General features: G+C 43.0%; 5 protein-coding genes across 5 annotated transcripts; 1 reads left to right on the plus strand and 4 right to left on the minus strand.

The window, feature by feature from the left end:
* Positions 1–1,994: 1,994 nt before the first annotated feature.
* Positions 1,995–9,218, minus strand: LOC135626895 (triosephosphate isomerase, cytosolic-like). Its single transcript, XM_065132702.1, has 9 exons — positions 9,060–9,218; positions 8,541–8,616; positions 7,718–7,841; positions 7,309–7,393; positions 6,619–6,751; positions 4,133–4,227; positions 3,138–3,216; positions 2,828–2,910; positions 1,995–2,345 (listed from the first exon to the last, which is right to left on the minus strand). The coding sequence occupies exons 1-9, from the start codon at positions 9,096–9,098 to the stop codon at positions 2,295–2,297; spliced, it is 765 nt and encodes a 254-aa protein (XP_064988774.1). The 5' UTR covers positions 9,099–9,218; the 3' UTR covers positions 1,995–2,294.
* An 805-nt stretch (positions 9,219–10,023) lies between these two features.
* Positions 10,024–11,979, minus strand: LOC135627473 (glucan endo-1,3-beta-glucosidase-like). The gene is made up of 3 exons (XM_065133586.1): positions 10,863–11,979; positions 10,333–10,597; positions 10,024–10,240 (listed from the first exon to the last, which is right to left on the minus strand). The coding sequence occupies exons 1-3, from the start codon at positions 11,928–11,930 to the stop codon at positions 10,212–10,214; spliced, it is 1,362 nt and encodes a 453-aa protein (XP_064989658.1). The 5' UTR covers positions 11,931–11,979; the 3' UTR covers positions 10,024–10,211.
* Positions 11,980–12,435: 456 nt separating this feature from the next.
* On the plus strand, positions 12,436–16,844 carry LOC135626896 (small ribosomal subunit protein uS9m-like). Its single transcript, XM_065132703.1, has 5 exons — positions 12,436–13,205; positions 14,613–15,053; positions 16,103–16,183; positions 16,415–16,509; positions 16,609–16,844. Exons 1-4 carry the CDS (start codon positions 12,536–12,538, stop codon positions 16,504–16,506), a joined length of 1,284 nt encoding a protein of 427 aa, XP_064988775.1. The 5' UTR covers positions 12,436–12,535; the 3' UTR covers positions 16,507–16,509; positions 16,609–16,844.
* A 487-nt stretch (positions 16,845–17,331) lies between these two features.
* On the minus strand, positions 17,332–18,217 carry LOC135626897 (metallothionein-like protein type 2). The gene is made up of 3 exons (XM_065132704.1): positions 18,060–18,217; positions 17,804–17,884; positions 17,332–17,720 (listed from the first exon to the last, which is right to left on the minus strand). The coding sequence occupies exons 1-3, from the start codon at positions 18,122–18,124 to the stop codon at positions 17,627–17,629; spliced, it is 240 nt and encodes a 79-aa protein (XP_064988776.1). The 5' UTR covers positions 18,125–18,217; the 3' UTR covers positions 17,332–17,626.
* Positions 18,218–22,785: 4,568 nt separating this feature from the next.
* LOC135627082 (putative clathrin assembly protein At2g25430) lies at positions 22,786–26,134 on the minus strand. Its single transcript, XM_065133043.1, has 2 exons — positions 25,866–26,134; positions 22,786–24,805 (listed from the first exon to the last, which is right to left on the minus strand). Exon 2 carries the CDS (start codon positions 24,795–24,797, stop codon positions 22,950–22,952), a length of 1,848 nt encoding a protein of 615 aa, XP_064989115.1. The 5' UTR covers positions 24,798–24,805; positions 25,866–26,134; the 3' UTR covers positions 22,786–22,949.
* Between the last annotated feature and the right edge of the window lie 1,199 nt (positions 26,135–27,333).

A 27,333-nucleotide genomic window follows, 5' to 3' on the forward strand; every position in this document is an offset into this window, starting at 1 on the left:
AGTCATTGGTTCACGTACTCCTCAATCAATATGGGATTAAATGATTTTATCAGTGTTTTCTTCCGAAGGGGAGCAAGGATAAGTTTGCTTGGTCGAAGTGCAGGCATCGAGTCCTCCTTCGATCGATCAATAGTATGATCCGTAGGCTCACGAAGAATTATTCATTTTGTGCGATAGACATACTCGTATAATTTATCATTTACGAAGCATTAGTACGATCATTAGTGCGGCTCATAGGTTTACGAGAAATTATCCGCTTTAGACAATGAATGTATTCGTACAGTTTTCTCCTTTATCATATAAGCTCCGAAAAGCACTTATAAGGGAGATTTCATGAACTTATAAGTTCTTAGTTCCATACTCCTCAATTAATATTTGAACTAAATGATATATATATATATAATCACTGTCCACAACTTTTCCACGTGGTTCTTTCGTCTTTGATGTCAATTCCAGCCTCTGTGCCAGTCTAGAAAGCAATAATACTTCACGTAAATAATGGCAGGAGCAGCTTTACAAGTACGATTACAATGGATCTGCAATCTTATTTGAAAGCTCTGGAGGTGGGTTTACTCTCTGCTACATGACACCGAGATAATATAAAGCTTGATAGGAATTGATATATAGAGGAGAGAGGCTTAAGGTATGGCAACTCTGTCGTATCACTGTCTCCATTAATTGGAGTTTGCTCGAGGGAAGAATGAGGGAGGTCAAAAAGAGGGCTCTGCAACTTGCGGCAGCGGCACGAGATTGCACGTAAGTGTCGACCAAAAGCTGTGGTCTCAAACAAACATGAACACCTCACGAGAATGACATGAAGGATTAGGCCATGGTTGAAGTATCTGCAAATCATAATCTCAAAGATATCGAGATGACAAAATCCGATTACGTTCAGATGCAATGTCCTCAATAAATCCGATGAAAGTGCCATATATATATGTAAGAGTCGTGAAGGAAAGCTGCGTTTGGATAGAAGTGGGGGCAGACAATAATAAAGAGGGGGGGGGGGTCGACTTCGTAAGAGGTTGAGCTGTGTCCCCATGTGAGGGAGCTGAAGCTTTTCTTCCTCCCTACTGCAGAGAGGCGGAGGGAGGAGGCAGCCCCCACTTTGACTTGCTCGATTTCTAGATGACGACAAAGAGCATGCACCATTATTACAAGGGTGCAAGAGATGAAGGATAACAGGAGGAAGCAGGCTGGGGAAGATGATGTGCTTCTCAAGGGGTACGAAGTGGGGTGATGACGTCTCTAACGTGTCTCGGATTCGTCATACTGTGAAAGTAATGAGCAGAACATGTCAGACTAACTCTGTTGGGTCATATCAAATATGTTGTTGCCAGGGGAAATATATTACGAGTTTCCAACCTGTGCCGGTGTTTTTGAGGAATAAGTGATAAGCTTGCAAGAAAGAAATAAAGAGGCGTGCAAGAAAGGGAGAAATCATTGTCGTAGACATTAGCTATAGGGTTGTTGAATTATCCAAAATTAGTGCGTGTTTAAGATATAATTTAACTTTATTATACAGAAATTAATTCTTGCAAACAAATAATTAACTTTTTTTTCCTCCGAAAGCATAGAATTATTTGATATATAATTTAATAAAAAATAAAAAATTTCCCTATAGTTACCGTATTTGGATGTCTAGACATTTAAAAGACTTCCCCTGCTACACATTTGCACGTAGCCTAATTGTTCCTCTTTGTACCATTGATGAAGAAACTAAACTTTCCAAGTCTAAACTACACATTTCCCTACAATTCCCGCATGCAAGAAACTAAACTTTCAAGTCTCTAATCCCTAAAGGCAACGAATGGAAGAAAGAGAAAGAAAAAAAGAGGGGAGAGTATATTATAATACATTAATTGTGAATTAAAATGCAATTAACTAAACGAGGAAACTATTTGCCATTACTGCATGTAAACAGATATAATAAGACAAGTAATTCTCATGGCAAGTTATTTTAATGATCCACTAGCACACGTGAAAGATAGATGTGTCATGAAAGCATCTTATTGCTGTCAGCATTGCCAGCTAAAATGTGGTAAAGAGCAGGTCTCCCAAGTGGTGGAGAAGCTGAACTTCCAATTAGTTGGAAATGATAATTATCACAAAGCAAATAAACAAGTTGTGCCGATTTTTGAGAGTTGCAGAATCTGAAATATGGCTTATTCATCCTTGAGGTGCCTTCCCTCACTCGGTTCTTAGCAAGAAACTACCAGAAAAACCCACGGATTCTCAACACAAAATTCAGAGGTCAATACATGAGCCTCGACTTGAGAGTTAGGAGTGTGTCCTCAGGCAGACGACTTGACTGTAGCAGCATTGATGATGTCCACGAATTCCGGCTGTAATAAACAAATATAGAAAGGAAAGAAGATGAGATCTATAGCCATCGTAACCAACAAATTTAGAGTCAACTTGCTAATTGTAGAAAATTCCAAAGCACATCTCTTCAGTACTCATGTCATGTAGCTACCGTCTGCGACATGCCAGAGATAAAACATGCATCTAGCAAAGGCAATGGGACAGCAAGCATCTTCATAACGTGTGAGGATCATGAAGTTGTCAACTAGTAGATGACTCTTATTCATATTGTGGTTATCAACCCAACCCCCAAAAAACAAGTCAATCTTAGTGCAAGTTGAAATCCAAGCAACTTTTCCCTCTGAAGAGGGTACCAGACATGTTTTTGTGGCCATTCTTAATGCCAGAAAAGCAAATTATCACTCTTGCAGGTTTCAGATAGTGACTAATGACAGCCAAGAATATGTAATATATTTAAGGACATGCAAATCTAGACAGACATGTAGGAAATATAGACACATACCTTCAAAGAAGCACCTCCTACGAGAAATCCATCGACATCAGGCTGTGCTGCAAGCTCTTTGCAGTTAGCTCCACTAACAGAACCTGCAGGAATTTCATTTCTCAGGTTAGCAAAAATTTCACAAGTAATATATAAGATGTTACTCCATACGAGTCTCATCAAAAAAAGGAAACACAAATAAAAGAAACATGTAAAGAATTACTCCCAGTTCACCATGCTCAGTGCAACAAAAAGTGATAAAAAGTATATTCGTCTGGAACTTATGGAGACAAGAGGAGAAAGGAAATCAAGTTGACAATGAACATTTTACCTCCATATATGATCCTGGTTGACGCTGCAACTTCAGCACTCACGTTTGTTTGAAGCCACTTCCTTAATTCCAAGTGGACCTGAGAATCATTGGAACATGTGGCAGAAATGGATCATAATGAACTCTGAAAGAAATGTCTTGGGAAAAAATCAGTATCACAAGACATCCTTGTGAAGTTAACATAGCTCAGCATGGAAAACATGTCCAATGGTGTGAGCCTTATGTTATCATAGTGCTGTTTGGGCACACCCCTGAACTTGGTGCCCACGGTCTGTACTAACAGGTATGGGTGGGCATGACCAACATATGAAGTCCTTGGTGTTACCGAGAAAAAGTTTTTTCTAAGCTGCACCATGCATGAGCATTAAAGATGTCTGATGTTACATATACATATCTAGAAAAAAGAATAATTTAACCCTATGAAATTCAATTATACGTGATGATCATATGTTGCTAAATATAAAAATGAACAGCATATTTTATTTTACAGGAACTTAGTGACCAATTATATTCGAGAAATGGTGGCCGGAAACTTTAAGCACGTTTAGATTGTCAGGTTAGAGACTTATAGGAAGATCAAAAACTTGCAAATAAATAGGCTAGGTTCAAAACAGAATCACTTAGCAACAAGCCTGTATTGTGTTACTATGGCATCAAAAATGCAGAAAATCTTTAACAATTTTTTTTTGATATAACGCATATAGCATGCCAACCTATTTTGGCCACTTTGGACAAGACAAATTTGACTAATGAATGTGAATTTTACATAAAATTTGACAAATAAATGTGAGTTTTAGATCTGCTGTTGAAGTAGCATATGAGACATCACTGTGATCTCCAAGGTAAAGACCTCATTGTCCCAGTAGTCTTAGTGAATATAGATGCAGGTGATGGCATATTTTGGTAAATATTTTCCAAAACCATACACAAGCATTCTGAAGTAATATCCACAGAACTCGAGAGTTGACATGGAAACATGTGCAAAGAACCTATACCTCCTGGGCCTGAGCTGGGGTAGCAACCTTTCCAGTTCCAATTGCCCAAACTGGCTCATAAGCCACGACCACATTGGTCCAGTCAGAAATCCGTTCTGTATGAGAAAAATTCAATTAGACAGGGTACCTAATAGTAAAAAATATTTGGTACAGATGTTTCATCCTACAAAATCAGTTAGACCTACTACATAGAAAGGATACAAGACACCCAAGAATGACAGATGACCCTAAAACTTTTTACAGTTATTAAAGTTTATATCATGATTCCACAAGTACAAGAAGGTGCATAGCTCAATTGAACCAACAGGCAACAGCTTTAATTTATGATATGCAAAGCCATAAATACTGCTCTAGCTATATACAACACTAGGATGTTTGTTGTGTACTTGAAATATATTATTATCACATTTTCTTCTACATAGGAGGGGGAAAATTGAACTACCATTATTATTTAAGTCAAAGAACATTCTAATTCATCCATTGGAGTAGAACAAAATTGTAACTCATGAGACATCCAAGTTATGTAGCTAAAGCATTTGCTTGTTGTGTCAAATTCAAGATTGTGAACATCATACGAAACCAAAGATGACAAAGAATAATTGAATTCTTGGAATTTATTCTTCTACTAAAATATATTGACTGCAGTGATTTAAAAAGCGCTAGGCGCCAAAAGGCGCCAAGGTCCACAAACGCCCGAAGCGCTAGGCGCTCGCCCGAGCGAAGCGAGGCGCTAAATTATAAAAATATATAATATAATTATAAAAAAATATATAATATAATTATTTAAACTTATCTAAATTATAAAAATATATAATATAATTATAACAATAATTTCAAATAAATAAAAATTAACAACATTAAAATCAAAATAATATATTATTAATCTATTAACAGAAAATTAATCACTTCAAAATTCAAAAAAACTTAATATTAAGAGTATACTGAGCCTGATGGAGAAACGAAGCAGCGGCAAGCGGCGACAGCAGCGGCGGCGACGAGCAGCGACAGCAGCAGCGGTGAGCAGCGACAGCGGCAGGGGGAAAGGGAAAGGGAGTGGAAGGCGCGAGCAGCAGGAGGCCTCGAGGGAGGCGCGAGCAGCAGGAAGGCTCGCGGGAGGGCTCGCAGGAGGCGCGAGCAGCGGGAGGGCTCGAGGGAGGTGCGAGCAACGGGAGGGCTCGCGGGAGGGTTCGCAGGAGACGCGAGCAGCGAGAGGGCTCGCGGGAGGCGCGAGCAACGGGAGGGCTCGCAGGAGGCGCGAGCAGCGAGAGGGCTCGCGGGAGGCGCGAGCAGCGAGAGGGCTTGCGGGAGGCGCGAGCAGCGAGAGCAGCGAGCAGCGGCAGCGAGCGACAAGATCGCGATCGGGATCGAGAGCGACAGCGGCAGCAGGTTAGTGTTGGGTTAGGGTTAGGGTTAGGGTTGGGGTTATATTGGTTTAGTTGGTTCGATTGAACCAACTAACAACCGAACCAGACCTAAAATTCTGGTTCGATCGCCTTGGTTTACCTAGGCGCTCGCCCGAAGCGCCCAGCGCCTGGGCTCGGGCGAGCGCCCAGGCGGCGCTTGTTTGAAGCGCGCCGCCTGGGACATTAGCGAGGCGCTTGGGCCTCGCCTCGCCTCGCCCGAGCGCCTAGGCGAGCGCCCGAGCGCCTTTTGCAATCACTGATTGACTGTGCTCCTATTTGATCTAATGCAATTTAGTCAGATAAGGGCAAGCTTGGGTACAACAATAAGATTGCTTCTTTGGGAATGGAGTGAACAAAGTTTGCCCATAAGGATAACATCATGTACATTGATACACCCAGGATCCCACAGTGCCGAGAGACTGCATTAAATTTTCTCATAATTCACTCAGATAGAACTAACCTTTTTCACACAAAATAAAGAAAAGTATACTTCAAAGCATGGTCTGCAGTACCGAACTGTACCGTCCGGTACAGGCAGTACGTACCGGTCCGACATGTTGTCAGTACACGGACCACCTGTTACCGGTCCGAATGCACTGTAGTACTGTAGCAGTACACTAGCAGATCCACAGTACTCGGTACACCTAAGTGTACCGCTCGGTATACCGTACCGTACCGATATCGAGCCCAGGTCGAAACACCGGTACGGTATGGTATTACGAACCTTGCTTCAAAGTAACGAAAGACCTAAAACAACCACAATATTAACAAATACTAGCTCATGCTCTTCCTGGTTACATGCATCAGATCTGGACACTGATGACCACTTAAACATGTGGCATACCTAAATGTTAAATGTAACCATCTCTTATATAGAGTCACAATGTGATTGATACCTAAGCCATGACCTAGCAATAAACTTGAAACCATACTGGAATGACTGAGACACAGTTACTTAAAACTTCCCATGCCAGCAGAATTGATGTAAAAACACATGATACAACACTTTCTTTTTACACTGGATGTGTACACAAAACTCAGCCCACAAGTTAAAGTGACAATAACGCGAGGCGTGCAGAGTACCTGCAATAGCTTTTGTTTGTGCAGCAACTACATCCATCGTGGCTCCTGACTCACGCTGCTCAAGTGTCTCACCAACACAAGCAATCACCTTCAGGCCTTTAGACAGTGCATATGCAACTTTATCTCCAACAAACTGCCCAAGAAAATAAAAAATGTGAATTAGAAGGTATTGAATATCTAAAAAATTTGATGACAACTTCAGCAAATTTCCTTGATAGGCATATTAATGGGGAAGACAGCTAAAATATATGAGATAAAATTCTAGTTGCTTGCTGGCAAAAGTGTATGGTCATTTCCATCACAAGTTGTTAACCAAAATATCCTAGCATATTCTACCAAATTACATTGTATACCAGAAGCTAATACAACTTCCTTTTGTTCCTATAAGTATGCATTATATCATAGGCATCCATAGTTAAAATATTATGGAGAACAAGATCCTATAAGTATAATAATTTGATTAAAAACTAGCATAAAGCTTAATCCAGCACTAAACTGATTTCATCGAGTGATAAAATGTGCAACTAAACTTTCATGTCGATGCTAACTGCTGTCTTTTTTGGAACGTGCATAGAAGTGTAACAAGATCGGGAAAGCAAGATAATATGGCACTTTAGCAAGCTACTAGCTAATTGTTAATGCAGCACATGTAGGATTTGCATATAGCCTTTTAGCACATAGGCAACTTACCTCATTTGATTCACTCAACAAAAGCCTTCGTTCAGAGTGTCCCAGAATGACCCATGGAATGTCAAGGTTGATGAGCATCTCAGCACTGCACAAGGAAAAACAAATATATTCAAATTAGGAGTGCTCAATTGTTTTACAACATTGTAATAACTTAAAGATGTGCAAGTAGGCAATGAAATGGCCATTCAAATAAAAACACCATCAAAGTTGAAAAACCTAAAAATATACTACAGAATGAACCAAAAATAGAAACCTTAAAAATCAAAAGTTCATAACATAGTAAGAATTTGATGAAAAAAGGCCCATAAAATGTGATCCAATGATAAAAATATAAATAAGAGAAAAAGTTGTTCTTATTTGAACAGAGAGCATGAACAAGTTCAAATTCATCTAGGGACAAAAATCATACCTAATCTCACCAGTGTAAGCACCTCCTTTCTTAACCCAACAATTTTGCGCTGCGACATGGAATTCAGGGCGCAACGAGCTTTTTACGAGTGGAAGAAAAACAAATGAAGGGCTAACCACCACATCTGCAGAGATAATAATACATATAATTTAATGCGTTTACAGTGGTTGCACATCGACAACTAGCCTATCTAACAGTTATAAATAGATACAACATGTAAATGACAGCATACACATTCTAATTCCACAAGACTGTTTTGCAGAACATGTGAGTAACTGGAAAAGCAACTCAGCGGATAACACCAATGAGTAACAAGAACTAAAGGTTTCAAAGGCGAAGATATAATTCAATCTCTCAGTCAAATAAAATTGACAATCACTAAATCATCATGAATTTCTTGAGAATCTAGTCTCGTTAAAACTGAAATTTGTGAATCAGATGCCAGAGGGGAGGGAATAGAAATTAAAGTTCAGAAACCATCTGAGTAACACACTGACTAAGTTTCACACCAAACCAAACAAAATTGTTGGTTACCAACCACTCATCTAACATCTCACTAATCAAGCAGCAATGACCTGGAATCTTAACTGAGGATCTTAGCAGTTAATACCGACGATATAAAAGACAAAAATATGAAGAAACATTGAAAGAAAAAAGAAAGCTCAAGTAGATCTGACAAGCAAATGCATAGGATTTCATTCGTGATTAAGTCAAAATAGCGTATAATCCATAAGAGTCTAAACAAATAGAACAAGCAGTATGTGAATATTTCCAAAACACATCCCTAAATATTCGATCAAGATCATAGGGTTCACAACCATACCGACAACATCAGCCGATGCAACTTTGCCATCGTTCAGGATGCTGACAATTTTCTTGACCTCCTCGCTGGTCCCATTCTGCGAATACGGCCCAAATAAAAACACATTTAGCATCAGAGTTCCATGATCTTATATTTTTTTCCCATATTTAGTAGGCAATCAAAATCAAAGAGGACTAGAGAACATGGAGTGGAGACATAAAAAAGGAAACAGAGGTGTCCGAATCCAGTATATCAAGAAGATCGACTCTATTAGTTAAAATTAGTGGAAACGAATAAGATTAATATGAATCAGAGAAGAACGAGAGGAAACAGCAACAAATCATGCCGATCGATGGGATCGGATAACTTAAAGCTGACGATCGATGAAAGACGAGTAAATCGGAGAGATTTCCAGCAACAAGGACTGGCCAAGACCGCAAATTTCACCAGCCAGGCTATTAAGATCTGCAAAAGCGGCAGTAGGGCAAAGTACCAAGCGCGATCTAGAAAAAGGAAGAAAAGGGTAAATGCGACGATTACGCATTTCCAGTTGCCGCCGACGAAGAACTTCCTGGCCATGTCTGAGGAGATAGGCGACGATGCTCAAATCCAAAAGACCTTTCCCTTGGCTTGGTCGAATGGGAGGATGCGGAGGTCTCGGCACTCATATATACGGCGACTGAGACGAGAGGCGATGGAAACAAGGGGATGCATTGGCACGAATCTCGAACGTGCCATTGGCTCCGATGGGTGTCCGCGATCGATCCCGCCCGTCGAATCATAAGGATCAACGATCTGCTGTTTCCACTTGACGCAGCGAATAGTTTTATTATGGATAGATATCTAGACACGTAGATAAAGCTTCGGGGACAGGACCCACATACGTGCCGTCGTGCACAGCTGCCGGCGAGCTGACGGTGCGAGTCCTGCGTGGTGATTGGGTTCTCGGGACATCGATTGCAGGCCGTCGAGGGCAATATAATAAGCTCCTGGCACTTGTAATACAGGAGGAGCCCATCGGATGGTACGTCTGTGGGTTGGATGAACACAGCTCTCCACGATCATTCTATTATTATTATTATTATTATTATTAGTTAAGATCAAGATACAGTTAACATTTTTAGCAACTAAGCTAGTAAACATCTTTAATTTCTTTTAAAAAATATATTAGATGATACTTTGACCTTTAATATTTGGTAAGAAAGTATAATATATCATCACTATATTAATATTTAAGATATTTATTGTAATAATAATATTATTAATTATTATAAATTTATGTATCGGATAAAATATTAAAACGTTCGGTTCGATGCATCATAATCAAGCAAAACATCTTATTGATGATATATCGAGTAAGATATATCTATATATCTACACGATACATCGATCCAAAATATAAGTATTAATGTATAGGATGAACCATAATTGGGCAAAGGATTTCTTATGACCGATGCAACCACTTAGAGCTCGACGAAGACAAACGAAATGTTAGATTGAGAAGAAAACAAACAGGAAAAAGAATTTTTTGTATTGGGAAAAGACAGCTACTTCACATAACATAAAAGCACCGAATACATCATTGCTACCGTATCCGGAAATCATACATACTTAAAGGTAAGTATGATCGACATCATCTCTAAGTCTTACGGAAGGATACTCCCTATTTATGAGCAACAACGCTTCAGCAACTCACGTCTGATATCTGCAGTTCCCGTAACCTGCCACAGTCAAATAATGATCAGCGCTGCAGGAATCAGGACGAACAGAGAGGGAAAGCGTGAGATCAGATAAAACGCATGCGTCTCCTTACTTGGGTCGGTCGAGGTGAGGACGCCGCTGCCGCCAAAGTAGCAGTTGAAGTCATGGCGGCCGGCGGCCTGGTAGTAGGCGTTCATGGCATAAGAGGCGTGGGCCAAGAGCGTGTTGGGGTCGAAGCACGCGCCGCCGTTCTGTATGGCCCCGCAATCCGCCCCGCCGCTGCCGCACGCGTAGTCGATGTTGCTCTGCAGCTCCGCTAGGCTCGCGTCCGCCGTTGCCACGCACCACCTCCAGGAATCACCCGAGGGTGCCGGCGCCTGCAGAATACCACCGTCACTCAAGTATCGAACGGAAGCAAAACTCATTTCTAGCATGGCTGTCCCAAAAAACAGTGTTTAGTGTCGATTAGTTTGAATCAAATATTTAAGATATCATTAATAACATTATGACCGTAAAATTGCACGGATGTTTATGATAAATTTAAATTTAGAAGGATAAATACGAATACGTGTATAAGTATAATATACGCAATTTTATTCGAAGTTGAGGTCTCAAAAGTAAAGTAAAGAGGACAGGACTCACATTGTCGCTGTCGCGCATTAGGCCGACGTTGTAGGACGGGGAGAGGTCGGCGTTGAAGAGCCCAAAGTGCCGCTCCGCCGTCGGCCCGGGCTTCAGGTTCTCGTTGAACAGCGCGAACACGTACGTCTCGAACCGCCGGCCCGGCATCATCGGCGTTCCCTTCCCAGAGTTCACCAGACGTATCAGGTTGGCGTTGTAGGAGACCGCGTCCTCCACGCTCACACCGAGCTGGCCCGGGTCCCCGGCCGACGGCCACCCCGTCTCCCCCACGGCGATCTCTACGTCTCCGTACCCCAGTCGCTGCATCGCCGCTTGCACCGCGTCCAGCTGCGCCACGAACATGTTGGTGTAGTTCACCCCCGTGGCCGGGTCGAACACCCCCGGGTTGGGGCGGAAGAGGGCGTAGTCGAGAGTGCGCGCTGTGTAGCCGAAGTAGGGGTAGGGGTTCACCACGAACGGGGTGCGCGTCCGGCGGTGGAAGTCAAGCATCGGGGCGAAGATGACGCGGTCGTAGCCGGGGCGGAAGCAGCCGGTGGAGGGCGGCTCGGACGCAGAGAGGATACCGAGGGAGTGGGGGGTGGAGACCCTGATCTGGGGGAAGCCGGATGCGGCAAGTGCCGCGGAGAGGGAGCGCATAGCGGGGACGAGATGGGCGATGAGGTTGCGGTCGGAGGTGGCGAGAACCTCGTTTCCGACGGCGATGAGGGAGATGTTGGACGCAGGGTAGAAGGGGGCGACGTTTATGGCAACCCAGGCGGAGGCAGCAGGGGATGGGGCAGAGGAGCGACGGGAGGCGAGGGAGGGGATGTCCCCGTTGGGGACCGTGATCATGAGGGAGATTCCGGTGCCAGCGAAGGCACGAATGATGTCCGGGTTGGCGTCGAAGAGCTTCACGCGGTCGACGAAGGTGCGGTCCTTGAGGAAGGCGGCGACTTGAGCCGGCGGCGGGAGATTGTCCGCGAAGGCACCGTAGTTGACGCCGACGGAGAGGGCCGCGGACAAGGAGAGAAGGTGGAGTAGGAGTAAGGGGAAAACGACGAGCTTCGCTGGTTTCGCTAGAGAAGCCATTGCCGAGGGATTTGGGGCTTTTGGTGGTGAAGCGAGACGGCGAAGGAGGGGATTTAACGAGAGAAAAAGGTGTGCGATGTTCGACTGACGCCTGTGGGCGCTGTCACGTGGCGACGACTTCGAAACGGGGAATACGAACGTTATGTTTCAAGGAGGCTGCCGCGATCCACATTCAAATACGTGGACGGCTGATTGGGGGGTCCCAAACAATAGCTTTATGGACTATGATTTAGTGTACATAAAAGCGTGCGTTATAAAGATTACCAATTCATTTCCAAAGCAAATAATCCACGATGATTGCAGATATTAAATATATAAACACGCAATTGTATATATATATTTGGTAATAATTAGGGGTTTCTTTAATTGGATTAATTAAGGTATTAATAGCAAAAGAAACAGGAGCAAGAGAAAGAGCTTGATGGGCCACAAGGACCATTTGGACCTACCTTTTATGGGCTGTAGAACGGCTCGATAGAAGCCTGTCAAAATATGAAGCTGACGAGAACCGTTAAACCCTAACCGGCCGAGCGCTCCCTCTCTGTTCCTTCTTAGCGCTCCGTGCTTGCTGGTGACGAAGGTATGACCGCTACAGCTTGCTAAGGATGCTGGCCCGATTCGTTTCCCATCGCGTCCCCTTTCGCTTCGTAGCCCTAACCACCGTAGCTTCCTCCCATGTCCGCCGCGCCCCGTCCTCTCCCCCTTCTCTCCGGCCTCCGCCCACCTTTTTTGGTACTCTTACTCCTCTCCCTCTCCCTCCCTCCGATCCCAATTCCACTTTCTTTCCGTCTCTGAGGTCATTCTCGAGCAATCGAGGTGACGATGACGATGGCGACTGGAAGTTTACGTCGCAGTCCGACGAGGTCGGCTCCGTATTCGGGGAGGAGGAGGGCGACCTTACCGGGATCGCTGATTCCGCAGAGGGCGGATCGGAGGCGGCCGCCGCCGGGGCCGACGTTAAGGGCGGGGATCTGTGGGAAAAGGGTATTGTGACGGAGGGTAAAGGGGATATTTTTTACGGCATCGATCGGGAGTTTGTGGCCAAGGAGGGCGGGGTAAGAGAAGGGAATGAGGAATGGGAGACGGCGGAGGGGTACAAGCCGTGGACGCTCGGTGACGATGATGAGAAAGGGGACTTGTTCGGTGTCGTCGAAGAAGGGGAGGCAGGGATTGAGGGAATCGATGACGGTGGTGTCGAGGATTTGGATAAGGCAAGGGCTGATGAGCAGAAGCAGCTGGAGAAGAAAGAGGAAGAACTTTTAGCTGCTTTGAAAGGTAAGAATCACAGAACACATCTCAAGAAAGGATCTTCTTGTTTAATGTTACTCGATTGATGTTAATCTCAACAGTCAATGCTTATGTATGTACCCATTTTCTGCAAGCTGATTTGTAATTATCATTGATCTGGAATTTTCTATGTTGCAATATTTATTGAAAAGGTTTGAGCTTGTCTCTTCAATAATTTGAAGCTTATCCTAGTTGTTTGTTGTCTTGTACTGTCACCTGTGCTGATATTATGTTTGGGAAAGAAACTGCTTCTTTCTTTAGGTTTCTCACAAATGACTGGTCATGTTTATTGTTGGTTTGATGATGAACTTTCTTGCTGTATCGTCTCCCATTCCAATTGTTTTGGTTCTCAAAATGTCTTGTTCCTGTAGCAAGTGGCATGAATGACATATGGCAAGTAGCAGTCTCTATTCAACAACAACTAATGTCAAGTTGTCTTGCTCCTACAACATATAAATATGAAAAAAGCATGAATAATCTGAGACACAGGCTTTTCCATCTTTCTAATGTGTACACAAGAGAGAGAGAGAGAGAGAGAGAGAGAGAGAGAGAGAGAGAGAGAGAGAGGACTCAAAATATATTTTGTGTTAAACATCTTTGTTCTATGGTTACATGTAAATCCATTGAAGTAAGATTATTGATTTAAACCTAATACCTGTGTGAAGGAATTGTATGTTTATCTCATCACATAATGTTGCTTCTTAGTTTCTATTGTTGTTGTCTTTTCACTATTTCTTCTTGTGGAATGATATATTTCTATTTCATCATGGAATGCTGTTTCTTACCTTCTTTTGGTGTTATTGGTGCTCTTTCTTCTTGTGAAGTAAATATGATAAGATTATGAGAATTAAAATGAGAAATAATATATGTTTATTTCATCATAGAACATTGCTTCTTAGTATCTTTTGTTGTTTTATTTGATCTTTCTTCTTGTGAAATAAATGTGGCAATGTTGTGAGAATTAAAATGACATCCGAGGATAACATAATCTATCTTGTTTTTAGCTCGTTTTAGCCCTTTTTTCTTTAGAGTGGTGGAAGTTCTTGATACTAGTTTTCTCTGAGAGATTTTACTCTTCTGTTTTGGTGATCATGCTTCTTTGTCATCTTTGTTCTTTTGGTTATCTAGCAGAACTTTTTTGGTAGTCCAATTTCATATCTTGTTATTTTACTTCTTTCTTTTAATTTAAATATCCTGAAGATAGTACAGGATAACTGTTAGATAGTTGAAGATGTTTGGGTTCTGTTGTATTGTATGTTGGTACTTTCAGAGTAGGACCAATGAATAGATAAGAAGCTCCATTCATGTTAAAGAGACATTGATTGCTTGCATCTTGTGTTTCTCCTTAGTACACAGCAATGCAAACTGCTTAGGGCTAAATGTTTAAAATGGCAGGTCCAAATCGGGCATTTGGAGATCTCATTGCAGCATCAGGAATCACGGATGATATGATTGACAGTTTGATTCTCTTGAAGGATGTAAGCGGTGTCAAGGGTTTGCCTCCCCTGACAGAAATTGAGGACAAAGCTATTGCAAGATTAAATGAGACATCAACAAGAGTTGAAATTGAGCGGAAGAAACAGGAGGAAGTAGCAAAAGCTCGGGTTAGAGTGGTGGATGAGAAGGGGAGAGCTTATGGAACAGGAAGACGAAAATGTAGCATAGCTCGTGTATGGATTCAACCTGGTGACGGCAAGTTCATCGTCAATGAAAAGCAATTCGACGCTTACTTCTCAATTCTTGATCATCGAGTACAACTTCTTCAGCCTTTCACTGTGACAAAAACTCTTGGTCTCTGGGATGTAAATTGCACTGTCCAAGGGGGTGGAGTTTCTGGTAAGCTTTATGACTACGAAATTATCTTTGTTTTGAGAATTATTGTAGATGAACGATCCAATTTTAAGTAGAAAGTAACAGTGATTTAAAAGGGTGCTTGAGCGCTCGCTTAGGTCTCAGGCAAGACGAGACGAGGCTCGAGCCCCTCGTTTAAGGGCCAGGTGGCGCGCTTCAAAGAGGCGTCGCCTGGGCGCTCGCTCCAAACTAGGCACCGGGTGCTTCGGGCAAGCGCCCGGTTTAAATAAGCAAACCGAACCAAACTTTTAAGTTTGGTTTGGTTAAATAACATAGTTTCTTACCTCAAGCCACCCTTCACGCTTGCACGACCCCAAGGAACCCTAGTGTTGCTTCTGCCTTTGTCGTCGACACTTTTTGTCGTTGCCTCCACCACAAATACAAAGGACCAAGCCTTCCTTTGTCGTCAACTGGAGAGTCCGACGCCCCCCGTAGCTTCCTTCCGCTGTCGCTCCATGTGCAGTTCCTTCCACTGTCGAGGGAGTGGATCGCAAGTTCCTTTGCCATCGACGGACACCCTTTGAAGCTTTTGTCGCTGCTGCTGTTGCTGTCTGTAACTTCCTCCATTGCCGCTGTTGTTGTTCGCAACTTCCGCCGCTATCACTGCTGCTGTTCGCAACTTCTATTGTTGTCGCTGCTGCAACAATTTTAAACTAATCCTCTGTTATTGTTAACATTTTTTTCTCCCCTCTAACTATTGTTAATAGTAAATAATATATTGTTAACAGTATATTTTTAATTTAATATCATATTTTATTTAAATATTTTTATTATTTTATATATTTTAATATTTTAATATTTTAGAGCATTTCGTTTCGCTCGGGTGAGCGCCAAGTTTTGGGACCTTGGTGCCTGACGCTTTTTAAATCACTAGCAATTACATGTGTCGTGAGACATACTCCAGCATTGTTATAAATTCTGTTTTTCTTAGTTGACGAACTGAAAGACAAAAATTGTCTTTGGAGATTTAGAGAGGCTATCTTTTCTTGTTTTTAGCTATGGGACTGATGCAACCAACCTCTTCGCTATTGCAGGTCAAGTTGGTGCCATTCGCTTGGGAATCAGCAGAGCCTTGCAAAACTGGGAACCAGGGCTCCGGCCTTTCCTAAAAGCTGGTAAATACTCTTACCAAATTAGTATTTAAGATATGCTGTGATAAAATTTAACAATCCATTTTAAATCCTAGCATTTCAGTGTAACCTCATCCTCATTGTGCTTCTCATGAACCCCCTCTTGGATTTAGTAACCGACCTACCTTCATCGCCCGTGTTTAGATTCGAGTAGTGTGGCATATAGTTGTGGTACTTATTATCCAACTGTTGACATGGCTTGTGTGCTTCATTTAGCTGGCTATTTGACGCGAGACCCACGTGTAGTCGAACGGAAGAAGCCTGGAAAGGCCAAAGCCAGGAAGAGCTTTCAATGGGTCAAGCGATAACAGGTGTGGTTGTCATTCCCTTTCTCACTGGAGATACACTACCCTGTCACCATTTAGGGGCTTACGATGTTGATCTGGAGATGTATCATTTATAATGTGCAGGTTCTTGCACATCTGCTGCTCTCAGCTATTTGGTATCGCTGGCGCCATAGTGATGTTATACCTCTGCTTGTTTTGTAGCCTGTAGCTCAAGAGATCTTACTACTTGCTCATCCACTTGTGATCATATAATTAATTTATTTGAGCAACTGTAGGCATCCATCTATCAATCTTTTGCTTGTCAGCTTTTATGTGGACCTTCTGTGTTTCAGAATAAAGCGAACCATCAATTTTTCGAAGAGACACCATTACTGTTCCAGACTTGAATTGAGGAAGGCAGTGATGATGTCTTGTTGATTTTAAAGGTAACGGTGTAAATCCTTTTATCAATAATGTTTCTTTAGAAAATTATAAGACCTGAAAGTGAATCAGATTATCAATTTATATTTTACATTGGAAATTGTGCAAAATGATATGTTGAACCTCATTTCCCTTCTATCCATCTCTTCCATTTTCTCCCATCTGACAAATTTATTGACAATATTGATCTCAATTTATTTTTTATATCTGAGAAGTTAATGACCTGACAAAGATACACTTTTTGATTTATTTGTCAAGGATTAAAGATTCAATAATCTTTTTGATTTATTTGGCAAGAATTTAATAAATAAACATTCAAATATTATCAATATTTTTTTATACCAAAAATATTGATCTTCTTCTTTATCTGCATAATCCACTTCTCTAAAATCACAAGCTCAGAACAGGAAAGCGATATGCATCACAGGAAGAAAACTTGCTTCTTTTTCAAGTACTAAACGACACACAACACTCGAAACTAACAGCAGACGCACACAAACCACAGACAACAAGATAGAAGCAAGAGAGAGAGAGAGAGAGAGAGGGAGAGGTCTGTTCTCTCTCTCAGCCATGGTGACGAGAACAACATCCTCCGAGGGAAGAGGGTTGAGACAGTAAGCCATGGCCTTTTATTTCCATCACCAAGTCCAAACACAAGTCACTAACCCCACAACACCACCACCGATGCTGCTCCTCTCCCTCTTCAAACTCATCATCTCCCTCATTTGCAGTTGCAGGGATCGCAGGTGCAGTTGGATCCGCACTTGCAGCCATTATCGGACCCTTCAGCTGCCATGTCCAACTCCTCAAAGTTCCTGCAACCAACCCCAAACAATGTTGTCCATCACTCGGACAGTAATCATGTCAAAGATCAACGTTTTCAGAGTTAGGAACAGACCCTTTCTGAGGAACAACCCCCATAACCATGGTTTGGGCGGTGGTATCCCTCTCGGTCAACAAGTCAGGGTACATCTTGCATCTGTCATCCACGATTCACAAACACATATATTAGGAATTTGATTCCGAGGAAACAAAATAGAAGGAAAACAGATCTTCCTACCAAAATCAGAAGAAGAAGAAGAAGAAGAAGAAGAAGAATTCACAAATGTTAGAAATATTTTATGAGATGGTGTTGACTGCTGGTGTTTCGTTACCCTCCGCAGCCGCTGCCGCACTGGCAGCTCGACCCACATCCGCAGTTGCCTCCGCAGCAAGACATCCTTCTTCTTCTACCTTCTTCTCCCCAAACAAAGCAAACCCCTCTCGACAGCCTGTGATGGGAGCGACACCACCGCGTCTGATTTATAGTGGGAAAACGAGACATCCACCGTTCACGTGTCGAAATCAAGTGGCCCTCGATGTCCCCGCCGTGCGCGTCGGTCCCACCATACCTGCATGCAATCGTCGTCTCCCACGTAACTCTATTCCCGTCTCACCCCACGCGAACGCCTCTCTCTCTCTCCGGTTTCTGCAGTTGGAGATGGCAGATTGCGTGGTCGACGTGAATTGATGAGAGAGACTTCCTCTTCACGACACAGTCCTGTCTGCACTCCGGAAAAGAAGAAATGGGCACCGCAATTATCCATCGACGATCGAGCGTGATGGAAGCGATCCGGCACAGTGAAGCCTCCGACCTGAGCTATCCACACAACTGTTTCATACATCATCTGATAGGTTCAGCATCCTCCGCATCACAGCCTGCGAGAGGACTTGTCTCGATCTCATACGTCGAGAGACAGCGGATGATGGTGTGTGACACGATCTGAGACTCGAGCCACCAACACATCACTTCATCCGAAGACCATATCGATACTTGTAATGAGTGGTCTCGAGCCAATGTATCGTATTAATACGATACATCTATTCAACGATCATATCCTTTATCATTAGTACATATAGTAATCCAAATTAGGTTCATATTTCTTATTAATTCCAATATGTTATTTATTGGTATAAATAACTTTAAGCTGTGGCCTCGGGGTCGACACGTCTTGGTTCGGGTCCGGATGATGGGGGATCTTCTTGGGACGACCTTCGAGATTATTGAGGTGGCTGACTGTGGTGGTCCGATCGGGATGGGATCGTCGTTTCCTCCGGAAGTGAACTCCTCGCCTGGGCGTTTAGTGGAAGGCCTCCGTCTTCGCACCTGCACACAGGTCGGTTCAGGAGAGCTCGGCCCGACCCCTCCGATGATCAAGTTAGTGAACAGTCACAGTGGGTTTTTCTCTTTTGTCTCGTCTTTTCTCCCTCCTCTTTCCTCGGAGCGCGAGGATTTTTATAGTGAGGGTTATCGTTACCTGATGTGCCTGATGTGTCTGCCCGCATGGAGCAGGATCGTACTCCTGATAGCATCTGATGACATCAACGTTGGTGTGACGTGAGGAATCGAGTCTGAGTAAGATGTTAATGTGATTTGATCGACGTTCCGGTCCATATTAATCAGGTGATGTTAAATCAACAGATGTTATCAGGGTTTTATCATCATTATTATCCTCATCACTATTTCACTTTTTCCTATTCTTTTCTCGATATTCATAGAAAATGCCACTCAGCTTTTGGTCCACATTAGTGTGGGGAAGATGATCTGCCCTGCATAGGACCTCGCGTCCTTTTTTCTTTTTCGATGCTGTTCTTGTCGCCTACAGTCACACCCACCAAAAGCTTAACTCGTCAATTTTATCTTGTTGGATTGAAGAGTTCAGAAAACGATAACGTTGACTTAGATCCATTCGATAGATGCCTATCAATCACCTAATAATTAGAATATAATAGTAATTCGTTAGCATCATCGTCGACAACGGATGAGTCAGCTCAATTGATTCTTAATTAAAAATGTAGATCCCTTCTATTGGCTCCTCGCAATTGACGTGGAGAGTGGGTGTTATCGGTAGAACGAAGGAATATGTAGGGATAGGCGGTTCGCTAGGAGCGATCCAATCTTCAAGTAATGAAACTTGATTTGAGAAATGAGTGATCCCTTCTATTGGGTAACCTCTTGGCCATGCCTCCGTGCTACATCGATGACCATACATAACAAGCCTATGTCATGACTATCTGACTCGACCCATTTGATGCTTAAGTAAAAAAAAACAAAGGGAGGAGAAAGACAATAATATCAGTTGTGTAATCAATAGAGTAAAAAGTCTATTTTTGTTTGCTTGTCTTGGCTTAGCCTTGGGCTGACTTTTATACTTTAGGGTTAGGTGGAGCGGATAGGCCTTCATCGAGACCCCCTTATCCTGCGTGATGGAGACATTCAATGTGGGCAACTTATCGACGTGTGCTCCAAGGGGCAACGTATGAAGACTATCGAGATGACACCTTCGGTCTGATTTCCCTGTTTTTTAGAGTCAAGCAGAGCATAGTCCCCTTGTTGTTCGTCCGAAAGGAAAGGCCAGTGAAGTTATGTAATGTCGTCAACCATTAATGCAGAGCCAGGTATATTTTTTCGATTGCGAGATCGATGACGAGTGGATTTTGTAAACTCATTTTGGGAAGTCAGGACAAGTGATAGTTGATAGGCGTAATAATGGCGACATGACGTGTCACGACGTCGGCCCCACCTGGGCGCCACTCTGTCCGAGAAGGAGGGCAATAATGCTGACTCGACATGCGCTGACGTTGTCCGCTCTCAGACAACGACGAAGTCGTTGTTTGACCCCGCGCGTTTGACCAAGGCAGAGGAGGACGACGACCAAAGCTCGCCCATACCCTGCGGCAGTTCGGTTCTCCACGCAACGTCCATAGCAATGTCAGACGCCATCAGAGGTACGATCCTGCCCCCCGGAGGCAAGCACATCAGGTAACACTAAACCACCCCATAAATACCCCCGAGTTCGAAACGAAGGGGGGACTTTTGGATGAGAAAAACACGCCCTTCCACATGATATAACTGGATCGTCGGAGGAATCGGGCCGAGCTTTCGACCCGACCTGTGTGCAGGAACGAAGGCGAGGTCGCACCTCCCTGACGCTGCGGTGAGGCTTCACCCCCGCGTTACATCCCATCCGGACCACCGTGATCGATCGCCCCGCCTGCCCCGAGGAGCGTCGCACCGGATCCCTGCGCATTCGGACCTGAACCAAGCCGCATCAGCCCCGAGACCACGGCTTATAGTTGTTTTCCGCAACAATAGTGATACGCTATGGACGGTTTTAGATAGTAAGTGATTCCAAATTTTTATTTAGGTGTTGCTTACGCATAGGAGGAAATTAAAAAGTTAAAATTAATCTTTAAATTTACTAGTCCGTTAGCCAAACTTATAATTATCTTTGTGGTATTAAATAAAAAACAATTAGTAAAAACAAAATAAAAAAGCCTGCCATTTCTGAACTTTGAGGGAAGGCTTGCAGAGGCTGCGAGAGGTCTGTCTGTAGTGACGTGAATGGAGTGCTGAAGGATCGAATTATCTAAATGGGAAAAAGAGTTTATGTTGGTCCGTCTGATGGAGGGACTATATAATGTCTTTGGAGAAACTATTGTTAATGAGGACCAATTATTTTGAGTAATGGATCAATAATTTCATTGGAAAGTAGCGAGGCATTGAATTCGATTCCTCATCATGTGCAGGAAGGCCCACTGTGAACAGTGATCCGTCCTTCATGTTGCCCTGTTCGACAACGAAGAGTCGCTGAAGTCTAAAAAGCTTCGTGATATGATTAGATTCCTCCGTAAGCTGCTCGTCGCTTGCCTGCTACGGCTGACAACAAGTTTTGTTCCTCTCTGGTGGCAAGTGGTGTGTGTGTGCCATCAATAATGGCGTTGGCGGCCCCCACCCTTCCTCTTCCTGTTGCTCGTGGAAGGTAGTGCCTCCTTTGTCGCCGGTACGCTTGCGCCAAGAAAACCCCACCCCTTCGCTTCTGCACTCTTCTAATGGTTCCTCGCTTCAACGTGAGCGGGCCATTCCTAAGAGAAGAAACAGACGATACCGGAAGCAACAATAATCTTTGATTTTTGTGCTTTTCTTTAACCATCAAATTTGATGGTCAGCTCGTGTGTTAAGCTTATATGAGCCAAGAGAGTACGTTCGATGAGTTTTCTTGAATATTTAAATCAAAAAATATTTCGAAATAATAAAATATATGCTCATACGTATAAAAACTATATATTCATCTTAAATATTATTTTATATCTGATAAGATCATTTAATCTCGTATTGATCGAGGAGCACGAGAATCATATCTTTTAGAGCTCATATATTCCGAAAGAACAAAATCGTATGAGTTCGGAACGATAAAGTTATTGAGATTTTAAAAATGATGCCTAAGTTTGATTAGTCTAATAATATATAATATCTTAAAATTTAAGTTTGTTAGATTGTGGATCAAACCTATATATCCATCTCGTTTGACTCATTCAGAAGAAGATGATAATGTGAGAGACTATCTTACTCTCTTTCAATCTTTGTCTCTCACGACTATTCCATCCTACCTGTCTCCCTACCATCAAAATAATCAAAGATTTTGGACTGTGCATAACAGTTACTTGATTCCATGAAGGTGGCATTTTAGTACTCATACAACAGAGCAGCCATCTGCACATAAAAGCTACTGCCACTAGCCATGGAACCCAGTGAGATCACTGAACGAGTAGGCCTTCTGTTTAGCAACCCACAACTCAACTTCGATTGCCGATGGCTTCCCACAGTTGCACTGCGCATGCTACAGAAGGATGTGGATGGATTGGTTGTGCACAATATAAGTGTTTCGCCAGACCACACAACTTCCCCCTGACCTGATCAAAGTGTTTTACGGAGACACGCATACACACAAAAGACCTGATGAGGTTCTTAGCAGGCAATGGGATAAATACCATATGGAGGACTCGAAAGAAATGCACGTATATGGCCTCCTGCAAGCACTGGCTCTGTTAAGCGGCGAATTGATCTGTTAACAACCTTTCTCGATTAAAGGAGAGATGGCGGAAAACATACCATCATAAGCTACTCACTCACAAACCTCAGGACACTGATACAAATGGTGGTTGGCTGGCTGGTCCAAGAAAAAGAGAAAGCAAGGAACAGAATTCAGTGGGTCGGGTAATAGTTAGTATCCACCTGCAGTACCATCAAAAGCTGATGGCATCCCGTATGGCATTGCGGGGTTGGGCATGAAGTTGCTGTTGGGCTTGTTAGCTAAGCCGGCCTGGCCCTGCATCCCATCCCTGGCATACTGCTGCCACATGACCTGCTCCTGTAGCAGCAGCTGCCGTTTCTTCTCCGCGTCTGCTATCTGCACGAAGGGAGGCGGAGGGATGCTAAGCGACGCCGCGAATGGGTCCTGCCCAATGGTCTTCACGGTGCCATCAGGTGCAGGAAGGGCGAGCACGGGAGGGGTGCCGCCTCGTCCAGGCCCAGGCAAGGCCATACTGCTCGCGCTCCCTCCACTTGCCTGGGCGTTTACGTGTTGCCTCACCGCCCCTTGATCGTATATGCCGTTCAGTAGCAATGGATGGAAGCCTCCGCCTAATGTTGCCTTGTGCTTCGAGAGATTGCTGGCTGTCTCCACGAGCATCATCTCCCAGTCTGCTTTCCCTCTTTCGGCTGCAGGGTTTTGCCACGCGGAGGTCACTCCTGTCTCGCCATCGGATGATGGGAATGCTTCCCAGGAACCATCGGAGCCATTAGCTGCCACCGGGGCCTGGAAAAGAGCCAGTTCGAGATTGTCCACAGCGGACGCGCTATCATCTCTAAGATCCACCAGGTCGCCTTGCTGCTCGACAGGTTCCGCTGCGACCTTTGCTGGCTCCGGCGCCTCTTCCTCGTAATCGGGAGGCGCTGGAAGAGCTTTTATGCTGTTCATGGTTTCTTCGGGTTCTTCGTCCCTGGTCTCCGTGGGCGCAGCAGGGAGGGCCTCTCTAGGGGGGCTCCTCGTCCTCGTCGCTCTGTTCCTCGTGAACTCTTCCAGTAACTCCAGAAGCTTGTCGGTGATGCGCTCCACCTCTGGGTACTCCGACGACCTGGCTACTCCTGTGTCCTTGCACCAGGCATAGAAGACACAAAGTTCATCGATCAGCTTGGCGGCACGAGCGTAGGCCTCGAACGACTTGACGCAGTCATGGTAGTCCATGTCGAAGAAGCCGTCGAGAAGTATGGCTAATATCTCGGCTATGTCAGCATATAGCTGGAAGCTCTCACTGAGGAGAGGATAGAGCGCGACGAGGATAATCCTGCTGTGCTGTGCATTGCCTCTGGGGCGGCAGCCGAGGAAGCTATCGAGCACGTTCAGCAACTCGTGCATCCTCCCCAGAACACTCTCTGGCTTCATGCCCTTCAGCGGTGTCCGCGGCTTCTTGTCTTCCCTGTTCCGCCTTCCTCTGTACTCGCCATTGCCATTACCCGGAGAAGATGAGTATGAGGAGCTCACATAATTTCCGTAGGCATATGGATCTGGCAGCGGAGATCTCTGGTTACCACCGCCTCGCTTCGTTTCGTAACCCATCCATCCCAGGCGTCGATCCAGATAAAGAGCGTAGGTGCGGACGAACGTAGAATGGTCCCAGGAATTGGAGTGTGCCTCGTCGCAAAAATGGGACATGCAGAGGAGGCGGGCACCCCTGCGGTTGGCATAGAGAATCTCATGTTGGAACGCAGGATCCCCATCAGTGAGAAGACGATGGACGAGCATGAGCGCCTTGAGGGCCACGACCCAGTCGCGCGTTTTGGCGAGCCTCCTCGATACAGAAGCGACGCAGGCAATGACGTAACTGCCGGAGTAGGATGTCATGTTGAGGATCTCCCTCAGGTACTTCTCGTCGGCGGGCTCGTCGTCGTGACTCGTCGCCTTGACGATGGCCACATCGAGCTCAGGGGCCACGTTACTGGACATCATAGCCAGGCCAATGCTGGTCTGGTCTTTCACTGCCCCCAGAGCCTTCCTGATGCTGGGTGCCATTGTATGATCTGCAAATGCCAATCTCGTTCAGTATCAGAAACAGAAGGCCTAATCTGACTCACAAATCTCTCGAACAGAAGTGACAACAACTGGTAAGCAATACAAGTTGATGTTGCTATCTACGATTCATAACTATTCAGACCAGTTGTAATGTTGTCATTGGAACAAGGAACTTCCCATGTTAGAGATAAAGTGACATGTAGCAATTCATCATCATCATTATCCTCTACAAAAGATAAACTACGGGTTGAATTGATACAATTCAATTCATCATCATAAGAGATGTAGAGGAAGACTTAAAAATGACTTTGACTTTACATAAGAATTATAAATAAAATTTGATTCATTGTAACCCAAAAAAAATTTGTATATAGTCAATGCTGTATGGTTGAAACATCATAGATTATTATTGTATATCCTTAGGACTACGGTTTGAATTGTGGTTTGACATCGTTCAAATGCATGTTTTTGAAGTAATCAGCCCATGTTTGACTAAAAATGTGGTGCTTATAACACCATTAGCATGACGAATGTCATATGAACTACGGACAATTTGTCGAACAGTTAGAATTCGTCAAAAAGTCTATTCTAGATTAGTCATCGCATCAATTTGGCATTTTGAAGGAACGAAAAGCACATAAATTTCATGGATACGGCGCATCTACTTTTAGAGATACAACTGTGGACATTCAAACTGTGATGTGCTGATAACATAGCTTTGGAGTCCATGCAATTCGTCGAACACCTACAATGCATCTACAAGTTTATCCTAAATCATGGCATGCATCATCTCTTATCACAAGTCATTTGATTCGATTAAGATAGATAGTAAAATAAATCAGCAAGACTTGCGATCAACAGCGAATTGGACCGAGATCGGATTCAAAACCGATGTTCTGCTCGAGTATCTTCCTAGAATCTGATCTCAATCTTTATCTAGAAGATGGCCGGTGGAATCCAAACAAGGAGATCTGGATTTTAAAGCTTGCCAACTCGATCTTTGAAAGATGACGATAAACCAATCGAATCAAAAGAAGAGATGCAAGTCACCAAATCGAAACAACTGACCGGATCCTCCTCCGCCGGAGCTACTCGGACGCACCGATCTGCTTCCGGTCCAGCACTCCTTATAGGTCTCTCAGTCCTCGCCCTCGTTGTCTGCTGCTGACGAAGAAGAAGGAAAAGACTAAAGGAGAGGGCAAGAGAGAGAGGTTTCTCCTCTTTTCTCGCTTCCCTTCGTGTTGGATTGGAATCAAAGGGGATGGGGGCGGATCGGAACGAGAGATTTCGGCCGATAAATATCGAGAGGGAGAGAGAACGTTACGAGAAAGAGAGGGCCTTTTTTGATATTATTATCGTTATTACTTAACGCCCTTTATATATATATTTATTCTTACAAATTTGGAAATTACATAATTGCTTCTATATATTTGATATGATGTGATCCCCATATATCTTTTCCTTAATATCATCAACCCACATGGTAATAAAAATATTAGGACGGTTCTCTTTTTTTTTCGGATGATATTTCTTTTTATAATTTCTAAACAGTAATCTTAATTTCTAATATTTCAAAATTTATAAAACTATTATTTTTTCTTGTCTAAATCTTTAAAAAAAATTCATCAACTATTTATAATTTTTATATTAGTTTTTATCTAAAATATTATGATTGATAAAATATCATCGATCAATCGTCATTTAACATATGGCCTCTTCGCCTTTTTATGGATCTGTCCGCATGGACAATGGTCCAAGATAGATATAACTGCATGTTATGTCCTTCTCTTATTGCTTACGTGTAGCTAAAGCCAATAGTGATTATCATAGACGATTGAGGGTTATCTCATCGTTGAATATTTCATAAAATATTTAGTCCTCAGCTATAAAAACTCATTTTAGCGCAATAGTAAAAGATTATTTTTTACAGCTTATATTCACACGTAATTACATTGAGTTATTAACTTTGATGTAAGAGGGATCGAATTAGAAAGCCTCTCATAATCTTGGTCTTCATGCAAGTTACACTTTATGAGCTCAATATTCTTACCTCGAAGGCATCTTAGACAATTTTATGTATATAGGTCTGAATCATATTAGGCTTATTGAAACATCAATGACATCTTCTCGTAACAAAATAAAGTGTAACTTTAATAAAAATTTGTTAGATTTGAATGAGAAAATACATGATGATTTTCTAAAGATATTTTTAGAATTTTTAAAATAGGAGTGACTGTTTTAAAATTATGAAAAATGGGCATCATTAGAAAAAAAACAAAAAAAAAGAAAATTTCTAGCAATCACCCAAAATATTATAATGAGGATAGATTGATTGAAAAATATATAAATAGCTAAAATACTTTTAGTATTAATGTGAGTTGATATAAATGTTAATATACATTAGAACGGCACACATTTTGAATGTGACTGTCTTATATAGAACATAACATTATTTACAATGTAAAGCCAATCCAAACAATTAAGAATTTTAGAATTTGCAGATTTATATTAGTTTAAAAAATAAAAATAATAATCC

The sequence above is a fragment of the Musa acuminata genome, chromosome BXJ2-11 (assembly GCF_036884655.1).
Source record: "Musa acuminata AAA Group cultivar baxijiao chromosome BXJ2-11, Cavendish_Baxijiao_AAA, whole genome shotgun sequence".
In the NCBI taxonomy this organism is placed as follows: domain Eukaryota; kingdom Viridiplantae; phylum Streptophyta; class Magnoliopsida; order Zingiberales; family Musaceae; genus Musa; species Musa acuminata.